Raw genomic sequence first — 11043 nt, 5'->3', positions numbered from 1 at the left:
ATGTTTCCCAAGCAGGGTGCCTCCAGCTGTTGCAAAACTACAACTCCCAGCATGCCCGGACAGCCTTCGGCTGTCCGGGCATGCTGGGAGTTGTAGTTTCGCAACAGCTGGAGGCACCCTGGTTGGGAAAAACTGCTATAGATGATGTTTTAATTAGATAGAGCAGGTAATGGCGACACAACCCAGCACGCATATAATGGCGCTTACCCTCCCATTGTATTGTGAACACACCGACAATGGAAGCAGCCATTTTGTGGGCCGTACCACTTATCCTTTCAGAAGGAGCCTTGAAAAGACCTTCGGGGGCCCCTCCCCTACGTCTTAATTATTAGGCTGCGCTCTAATGATAGGTTGGGCGTGATAAAAATGGCAGCTTCCATTGTACATTGCTGGCAGGTGATAAGGCGGCGAGGATCTGAATATACACAAATAGCCGCCCGCTTGTCGATAGAATATTCTGGTTAAAAAAAAAAAAAAAAAAAAGTAAAAGTCTTTGTTCTGGAGAGTATTTACAAAATAAATTTTTTTTTTTAAAAATCCTCGACGGCATCAATATATATATATATATATATATATATATATATATATATAAAAATAGGTCTTCAGCGACCATGTTGTTACAGTAGGAGGGTCACTGCGGGTTTCCAGTATCCATACGCGGGTGATCCCTTTAAAAACTTCCTGTAGTGCATTCATGGAGTGTCAGTTACGGGAAGGAGGAGGAACCCCACCTGGCCCTGTTAATGGGCGTCCTTCTCGTTGGCCAGCTCTGTTAATGGGCGTCCTTCTCGTTGGCCAGCTCTGTTAATGGGCGTCCTTCTCGTTGGCCAGCTCTGTTAATGGACGTCCTTCTCGTTGGCCAGCTCTGTTAATGGGCGTCCTTCTCGTTGGCCAGCTCTGTTAATGGGCGTCCTTCTCGTTGGCCAGCTCTGTTAATGGACGTCCTTCTTGTTGGCCAGCTCTGTTAATGGGAGTCCTTCTCGTTGGCCAGCTCTGTTAATGGGCGTCCTTCTCGTTGGCCAGCTCTGTTAATGGACGTCCTTCTCGTTGGCCAGCTCTGTTAATGGGCGTCCTTCTCGTTGGCCAGTTCTGTTAATGGGCGTCCTTCTCGTTGGCCAGCTCTGTTAATGGGCGTCTCGTTGGCCAGCTCTCGGAGGATGTCGATCAGATTATCCAGTCCGTACAGGTAGCCGTCCTCCCGGTTCCCCTCCAGCCAGGCTATCCTGTGGTTCAGCTCTTGACCTTCCAGTAACGGAGTGGTTTTTCCGAAATCGATCATCCAGACTTTGGCTTGTTCCCTCTTGTCATGGATGAAGAGTAAGGAGCTTCCAATGACCTGCGGGAGGAAGACAAAGAATTAAAGGAAATATAGACGAGGAGAGCGCTCCTAGTGTGATAACGTATTGTAAAAAGGAGATGGAAACAAGCAAAGAATGCTCACCGAATATAGTTGTACAGCAACCAAGTACAACTATGGTGAAAGCGTGGGATAACCCTCAACAGGCGAAGATCGGCAGCCGCTCCTGGCAACACAGGTGAAGCACTCAGACGGATCCCTCCAAGGAACAGCCCAGGATAAAAGCAGCGCACAAGACTTCAAAAGTAAAATGGTTTATTTACCCGGCATGCAACGCGTTTCGCTGGACAACCAGCTTCATCAGGCATGTGACCAGGCTTCACATGCCTGATGAAGCTAGTTTTCCAGCGAAACGCGTTGCATGCCGGGTAAATAAACCATTTTACCTTTGAAGTCTTGTGCGCTGCTTTTATCCTGGGCTGTTCCTTGGAGGGATCTGTCTGAAAGAATTAAAGGGGTATTCCAGGTAAAACCTTTTTTTTTTATATCAACTGTCTCCAGAAAGTTAAACAGATTTGTAAATTACTTCTATTAAAAAAATCTTAGTCCTTTCAATAATTGTCAGCTGCTGAAGTTGAGTTGTTGTTTTCTGTCTGGCAACAGTGCTCTCTGCTGATATCTCTGCTTGTCTCGGGAACTGCACAGAGTAGAAGAGGTTTGCTATGGGGATTTGCTTCTACTCTGGACAGTTCCCGAGACACGTGCCATCAGAGAGCACTTAGACAGAAAAGAACAACTCAACTTCATCAGCTCATAAGTACTGGAAGGATTATGATTTTTTTTAATAGAAGAAATTTACAAATCTGTTTAACTTTCTGGAGACAGTTGATATTTAAAAAAAAAAAAAGATTTTTTCCTGGATAACCCCTTTAAAGAAATGAGGAAACAGGGGCAGATTTATCTACAGTGGGGCAAAAAAGTATTTAGTCAGCCACCAATTGTGCAAGTTCTCCCACTTAAAGAGATGAAAGGCTGTAATTGTCATCATAGGTTATAATCTCAACTATGAGAGACAGAATGAGAAAAAAAATTCCATAAAATCACATTGTCTGATTTTTAAAGAATTTATTTGCAAATTATGGTGGAAAATAAGTATTTGGTCACCTACAAACAAGCAAGATTTCTGACTCTCACAGACCTGTAACTTCTTCTTTAAGAGTCTCCTCTGTCCTCCACTTGTTACCTGTATTAATGGCTCCTGTTTGAGGTTGTGGACAGGTGTCTTTTATACTGATAACAAGTTCAAACAGTCAAACTCCAAACTCCACTATGGCCAAGAACAAAGAGCTGTCGAAGGACACCAGAAACAAAATTGTAGACCTGCACCAGGCTGGGAAGACTGAATCTGCAATAGGCAAGCAGCTTGGTGTGAAGAAATCAACTGTGGGAGCAATTATTAGAAAATGGAAGACATACAAGACCCCTGATAATCTCCCTCGATCTGGGGCTCCACGCAAGATCTCACCCCGTGGTGTCAAAATGATCACAAGAACGGTGAGCAAAAATCCCAGAACCACACGGTGAATGACCTGCAGAGAGCTGGGACCAAAGTAACAAAGGCTACCATCAGTAACACACTACGCCACCAGGGACTCAAATCATGCAGTGCCAGATGTGTCCCCCTGCTTAAGCCAGTACATGTCCGGGCCTGTCTGAAGTTTGCTAGAGAGCATTTGGATGATGCAGAAGAGTATTGGGAAAATGTCATATGGTCAGATGAAACCAAAGTAGAACTCGTCGTGTTTGGAGGAGAACGAATGTTGAGTTGCATCCAAAGAACACCATACCTACTGTGAAGCATGGGGGTGAAAACATCATACTTTGGGGCTGTTTAAGGGACCAAGACGACTGATCCGTGTAAAGGAAAGAATGAATGGGGCCAAGTTTTGTGAGATTTTGAGTGAAAACCTCCTTCCATCAGCAAGGGCACTGAAGATGAAACGTGGCTGGGTCTTTCAGCATGACAATGATCACAAACACACCACCCGGGCAAAGAAAGGAGTGGCTTCGTAAGAAGCATTTCAAGGTCCTGGAGTGACCTAGCCAGTCTCCAGATCTCAACCCCATAGAAAACCTTTAGAGGGAGTTGAAAGTCCGTGTTGCCCAGCGACAGCCCCAAAACATCACTGCTCTAGAGGAGATCTGCATGGAGGAATGGGCCAAAATACCAGCAACAGTGTGTGAAAACCTTGTAAAGACTTACAGAAAACGTTTGACCTCTGTCATTGCCAACAAAGGGGATATAACAAAGTATTGAGATGAACTTTTGATATTGACCAAATACTTATTTTTTACCATAATTTGCAAATTAATACGACTCTATTGTGGCACTTGTAGTCCACTGCAGGCATCCTCCATTGTATGAATTTTTATGCTGGGGATCGTCCCTATCAACAGACCACAAGGGCAGGATCTGCTCCCCCAGTATAAATGTACAACTGCATTTGGGGTTGAGCACCTCCAGCCATTTGAGACCACGTTTTTTTGTTTATATATATATATATATATATATATATATATATATATATATATACACACATATTTCATATTTAGTTATATTTATTTATTTTATAATTTTTTCCTTTTATTTATGTATTGTCATTTATCAATTTAGTTTATATTTATCTATATTTAATTAATAGTCCATTATTATAGGTAGTGACTGTGCATTGGTTTGGTCCACAGTTAGCTAAGAGTCAGCATGGACAGTCCATTACAGTAAAAGTTTTTTTTTTTTTTTATGTTGTTTTTTTTAATATTATTATTTTGTTTTTTTTCTTCAAATCAACATGTGCCAGAAAGTTAAACAGATCTGTAAATTACTTCTATATAAAAATCTTTATCTTTCCAGTACTTATCAGCTGCTGTATGCTCCAGAGGAAGTTGTGTAGTTCTTTCAAGTCTGACCACAGTGCTCTCTGCTGCCACCCCTGTCTGTGTCGGGAACTGTCCAGAGCAGGAGAGGTTTGCTATGGGGATTTGCTCCTGCTTTGGACAGTTCCTGACATGGACAGCGATGTCAGCAAAGAACACTGTGGTCAGACTGGAAAGAACTACACAACTTCCTCTGGAGCATACAGCAGCTTTAAAAAAAATATATGGTTAGCATAAAAACTTGATTTAAACAATAGGTAGTTTTCGGGTGACACTTTGCCTTTAAAAGCCAGTCAGTCGTGTACATTTGTGCTGAATTTATCGCAAAATTTTTTTACACACGTGATAAATTTAGCGCATCTGCTCACCGCACTGCCTGTAAACGCACAATATGATTGATGAAGAAGCTGGTGCAGATGACATAAAAATAGAGCAAAACGAGGGGACCATTTTTAAGTCAATGCACACAAAAAAAAATGTACGCAAGTTTGACGGCGCGCGCCGGTTGATGCGCTTATAAAGTTTGACAACTTTTCCTCCCCGAAACGTGACCTATTAAGCAGATTCGCTCATCTCACTTCCCAGCTTCAGTTCCTAATTCTCTTGTAAATCCCGCTATCCCCTAAGCTAATGTACTTGGCGTCGCGCTCGCTCTGGTGTTCAGCCGGCGTAAAACTATTAACGCTTATAAATAGATAATAAGACCTTTGTTGTACAATAAAATGAGTCATAAAGAAAAGATTAAGATGTATTGTGTTTCAACAAAGGACCATATTTAGCAGCTCCCTGTAGTCCAGTGTTTTCCAAACAGCGTGCCTCCAGCTGTAGCAAAACTACAACTCTCAGCATGTCCGGACAGCCGAAGGCTGTCCGGGCATGCTGGGAGTTGTAGTTTTGCAACAGCTGAAGCACATTTGAGCATAGCTGTTGGTCTCCCATCCACTGCCAAGACCATGACACCTGCTGCTTAGCATACTGGGAGTTGTAGTTTTGCAACAGCTGGAGGTGCACTGGTTGTGAAACACTGCTCTGAGCATTGCTGTTGGTCTCCCATCCACTTCCCAGACCATGATACCTGCTGCTTAGCATGCTGGGAGTTGTAGTTTTGCAACAGCTAAAGCACACTTGAGCATAGCTGTTGGTCTCCCATCCACTGCCAAGACCATGACACCTGCTGCTTAGCATACTGGGAATTGTAGTTTTGCAACAGCTGGAGGCACTCTGGTTGGGAAACACTGCTCTGGGCATTGCTATTGGTCTCCCATCCACTGCCCAGACCATGATACCTGCTGATTAGCATGCTGGGAGCTGTAGTTTTGCAACAGCTGGAGGCACACTGTCTGTAAAACACTGCTGTAGTCAGTATGAGAGCCAGACCACCGCACTAGATGTTCCGAACACGGAACTGCACACGAAAAACGTAACACCAGCCGAACAATTATAAGCAAGAAGAAAAATTGCGAAGCCAGCGCATACAACATAAAAGTAGCGTAATTTTGCACGTTGACCTGCACCAAAGTTATCATTTAATTCTTGCGCTCATTTTATGTTGGCTTCTCCGCCTCCGTCATTTTTCTTGTTGTGCACTTCCAGGGGGCGTGGTTAGCAGATGCGCTGGTTGGTGCGCTAAATTATCACGTGCGCAAAATAGACCCCTCTAGTAACAATAGAGCCGTACAAGTAGCGGTAATGTTCTAGAACAGAAGTCCCCAACCTAGTCCTCAAGGCCACCAACAGTCTAGAATTTCCATTTTTTTTTTCCTGCTCTATTCAAAAGGAGTCACTGAGAAAATACCCGGAATATGGTTTGGCCTTGAGGACTGGATTGGAGACCACTGCTCTAGAACAAGTAGTGATAGTGCTCTAGAACAATGCTTGAAGACTTTTTGACCCTAATCTCTTCATTGAGTTACTAACATTCTGTGACTTCCTACTGCTCGGGAACCCAATAATCTCATAATGCCTCCCTGTCGGTGATGACCGAGAACATACAATGCCATATCTGCTCTATATGGGGAGATTTATTAAAACCCGTCCAGAGGAAAAGTTGCTGAGTTGCCCATAGCAACCAATCAGATCGCTGCTTTCATTTTTCACAGGCCTTTTCAAAAATGAAAGCAGCGATCTGATTGGTTGCTATGGGCAACTCAGCAACTTTTCCTCTGAACAAGTTTTGATAAATCTCCCCCTATGTCCTGACTGATGTACCGGTCAGCTGTGCCATAGCCTCGGGTGCCAAGTACAGCCTGGCATGGGGCAATGCACGGCGCAGAGTATTTATCATTCCAGGCACATGTACCATGAGTAAATAGATGGTTCCGAGCTGTCATTACCTCATATAGATATATCTTCTCCCATTACCCCCTGCAGCAATGGTATTATGAGTTCTCCAGGAGACACCTGCCAAGACCTCACCATACAGAGGAGAAGGAGACGGAACAATGGAACATGGAGGAGAAGGAGACGGAACAATGGGAAATGGAGGAGAAGGAGACGGAACAATGGGACATGGAGGAGAAGGAGACGGAACAATGGGAAATGGAGGAGAAGGAGACGGAACAATGGGACATGGAGGAGAAGGAGACGGAACAATGGGACATGGAGGAGAAGGAGACGGAACAATGGGACATGGAGGAGAAGGAGACGGAACAATGGGACATGGAGGAGAAGGAGACGGAACAATGGGACATGGAGGAGAAGGAGACGGAACAATGGGACATGGAGGAGAAGGAGACGGAACAATGGGACATGGAGGAGAAGGAGACGGAACAATGGGACATGAAGGAGAAGGAGACGGAACATGGAGGAGAAGGAAACGGAACAATGGGACATGGAGGAGAAGGAGACGGAACAATGGAACATGGAGGAGAAGGAGACGGAACAATGGAGGAGATGGAGACGGAACAATGGGAAATGAAGGATAAGGAGACGGAACAATGGGACATAGAGGAGAAGGAGACGGAACAATGGGACATGGAGGAGAAGGAGACGGAACAATGGGACATGGAGGAGAAGGAGACGGAACAATGGAACATGGAGGAGAAGGAGACGGAACAATGGGACATGGAGGAGAAGGAGACGGAACAATGGGACATGGAGGAGAAGGAGACGGAACAATGGGACATGGAAGAGAAGGAGACGGAACAATGGGACATGGAGGAGAAGGAGAGAGAACAATGGAACATGGAGGAGAAGGAGACGGAACAATGGGACATGGAGGAGAAGGAGACAGAACAATGGGAATGGAGGAGAAGGAGAGAGAACAATGGGACATGGAGGAGAAGGAGACGGAACAATGGGAATGGAGGAGAAGGAGAGAGAACAATGGGACATGGAGGAGAAGGAGACAGAACAATGGGAAATGGAGGAGAAGGAGACGGAACAATGGGAAATGGAGGAGAAAGAGAGAACAATGGGACATGGAGGAGGAGAAGAAGACGGAACAATGGGACATGGAGGAGAAGGAGATGGAACAATGGGAAATGGAGGAGAAGGAGACGGAACAATGGGAAATGGAGGAGAAGGAGATGGAACAATGGGACATGGAGGAGAAAGAGAGAACAATGGGACATGGAGGAGAAGGAGACGGAACAATGAGACATGGAGGAGAAGGAGACGGAAGAATAGGACATGGAGGAGAAGGAGACGGAACAATGGAACAAGGAGGAGAAGGAGAGGGAACAATGGGACAAGGAGGAGAAGGAGACGGAACAATGGGAATGGAGGAGAAGCAGACGGAACAATGGGACATGGAGGAGAAGGAGACCGAACAATGGAACATGGAGGAGACGGAACAATGGAACATGGAGAAGACGGAACAATGGGGCATGGAGGAGAAGGAGACGGAACAATGGAACATGGAGGAGAAGGAGACCGAACAATGGAACATGGAGGAGAAGGAGACGGAACATTGGAACATGGAGAAGACGGAACAATGGGACATGGAGGAGAAGGAGACGGAACAATGAAACATGGAGGAGAAGGAGACGGAACAATGGAACATGGAGGAGAAGGAGACGGAACAATGGGACATGGAGGAGCATGTATGCAACATTTCTTTCTCTATATCAATAATCTCCAAACTGTGGTCCTCCAGCTGTTGCAAAACTACAGCCATCGTGTGACTTGATTGATAGTCACCCAGCTTTCTCAAATATCTGAATAGATAATCTATGTATGCAACATTCCTTGCTCTATATCACTGTATATATATGGGCAGACTAGGCAATAAAGAGTTTGGGAAAGTAGGTGACAACCCCCTACTGGAGCTGTAACGGCAGCCATATTGGCTGTCACCCAGCTTTCCCAAACTTCTAAATGTCACATCTATCTATGTATGCAACATTCCATTGGCTGTCCGGGCATGCTGGGAGTTGTACTTTTGCAACAGGTCCACAGTTTAGAGACCGCTGCTCTATATCACCGTATAACTGTTCAGATTTGCCATTAAAGGGGTACTCCGGTGGAAAACTTTTAATATTTTTTTTAATCAACTGGTGCCAGAAAGTTAAACAGATTTGTAAATTACTTTTTCTTAAAAAAAATCTTTATCCTTCTAGTACTTATTAGCAGCTGTATGCTACAGAGGAAATTCTTTTCTTTTTGGTCTTGTCCACAGTGCTCTCTGCTGACACCTCTGTCCATGTCAGGAACTGTCCAGAGCAGCATAGGTTTGCTATGGGGATTTTCTCCTGCTCTGGACAGTTCCTGATACGGACAGAGGTGTCAGCAGAGAGCACTGTGGACAAGACAAAAAAGAAATTCAAAAAGAAAAGAATTCCCTCTGTAGAATACAGCTGCTAAAAAGTACTGGAAGGATAAAGATTTTTTAATAGAAGTAATTTACAAATCTGTTTAACTTTCTGGCACCAGTTCATTTTAAAAACATTTTTTTTTCCACCGGAGTACCCCTTTAAAGAGCCTGGGAAAGCTGATTGACATACAACTAAATTGATAGTCACCCAGCTTTCTCAAACTTTTAAATGGTAAATCAATCTATGTATACAACATTTCTTTCTCTATATCAGAGATCTACAAACTTTGGATCTCCAGCTGTTGCAAAACTACAACTCCCAGCTGTTGGCTGTCCGGGCATGATGGGAGTTGTAGTTTTGCAACAGCTGGAGCTCCACAGTTTGGAGACCATTGCTCTATATCACTGGCCAGATTTTGCTATTAGAGAGCCTGGGAAAGGTGATGACCCCTGTAAGAAGCTACCACTCCAGTCATATGGATAGTCACCCAGCTTTCTCAAACTTCTGAATGGTAAATCAATCTATGTATGCAACATTTTCTCTATATCAGTGATTTACAAACTTTGGATCTCCAGCTGTTGCAAAACTACAACTCCCAGCAAGCCCGGACAGCCAAAGGCTGTCCGGGCATGCTGGGAGTTGTAGTTTTGCAACAGCTGGAGCTCCACAGTTTGGCAACCATTGCTCTATATCACAGGTCAGCCAATGTCTGTCCGGGCATGCTGGGAGTTGTAGTTGTGCAACAGCTGGAGGTGCACAGTAGAGATGAGCGAACTTACAGTAAATTCGATTCGTCACGAACTTCTCGGCTCAGCGGTTGCTGACTTTTCCTGCATAAATTAGTTCAGCTTTCCGGTGCTCCGGTGGGCTGGAAAAGGTGGATACAGTCCTAGGAAAGAGTCTCCTAGGACTGTATCCACCTTTTCCAGCCCACGGGAGCACCTGAAAGCTGAACTAATTTATGCAGGAAAAGTCATCAACTGCCGAGCCGAGAAGTTCGTGACGAATCGAATTTACTGTAAGTTCGCTCATCTCTAGTGCACAGTTTGGAGACGACTGCTCTATATTACTAGCCACGTTTGGTATTAAAGAGCCAGGGAAAGCTGAGTGATGACCCCAGTGTAAACTACAATCACAACCATATTGGCTGTCACTCAGCTTTCTCAAGCCTCTGAACATCATAGCTATCTACGCACGTAACATTACATTCCTTTCTTTCTATCTCTGCGTAACTGGTCAGATTTGCTATTAGAGAGCCTGGGAAAGGTGATGACCCCTGTAAGAAGCTACGACTCCAGCCATATGGATTGTCACCCAGCTTTCCCAGAACACAGTGACCCGACATCCCTCCAGCAAGGCCCCTGTCCTGACAGGACTTCCCCCCTATTTGCTATTCACTATTTGATCGTTGAACGTTTCTGCCAAATTTTCAATGAAGCCGGCGATTGTTGCTGCGCCCGTGGCGGCCTGCGGTGGAATATTCCGTCGGCCCCTGGTGGAATTTCTCTCCATGGGAGATGCTGACTTTAGATGACCCCCCTCCGAAATCCTCTGAAGGGACGAGTGTCCTGCGAAAACGTCCCTCATGGCGCAGACACTGGGGAATATTCATCTCGCCGTCCATATAAATAAACATCGGGTCCCGGACGGAATTCTCATTTTCTTCGGATTAAACAATATTTGCTCTTGTTGCTAAGAGACCGCGCAGAATACGGGTTAGTGTACGCCGGGGGGCTGACGCAACCCACATTCCGGGGTCCTCAGAGATAAAGATTTAAAGGGGTACTCCGGTGGGGAATTTTTTTTTTTTTTTAAATCAACTGGTGCCAGAAAGTTCAACAGATTTGTAAATTACTTCTATTAAAAAATCTTCACCCTTCCAGTACCTTTTAGCAGCTGTATGCTACAGAGGAAATTCTTTTCTTTTTGAATTTCTTTTTTGTCTTGTCCACAGTGCTCTCTGCTGACACCTCTGTCCGTATCAGGAACTGTCCAGAGCAGGAGAAAATCCCCATCCCTGCTCTGGACAGTTCCTGATACGGACAGAGGTGTCAGCAG

At 44.9% G+C, this 11043-nt stretch overlaps 1 protein-coding gene across 1 annotated transcript in view; it reads right to left on the bottom strand.

The window, feature by feature from the left end:
* Nucleotides 1-548: 548 nt before the first annotated feature.
* The window catches only part of ITPKB (inositol-trisphosphate 3-kinase B), a 135357-nt gene continuing 124862 nt past the window's right edge, over nucleotides 549-11043 (bottom strand). Inside the window, exon 8 of the mRNA XM_056568488.1 lies at nucleotides 549-1336. Coding sequence (XP_056424463.1) covers nucleotides 1061-1336 — 276 coding nt within the window. The 3' untranslated portion in view covers nucleotides 549-1060. The remainder of the gene's footprint in view (nucleotides 1337-11043) is intronic.

Source organism: Hyla sarda, chromosome 3 (assembly GCF_029499605.1).
Source record: "Hyla sarda isolate aHylSar1 chromosome 3, aHylSar1.hap1, whole genome shotgun sequence".
In the NCBI taxonomy this organism is placed as follows: domain Eukaryota; kingdom Metazoa; phylum Chordata; class Amphibia; order Anura; family Hylidae; genus Hyla; species Hyla sarda.
Note: the sequence above shows the minus strand (reverse complement) of the source record. Positions and strands in the feature narration are given on the sequence as shown.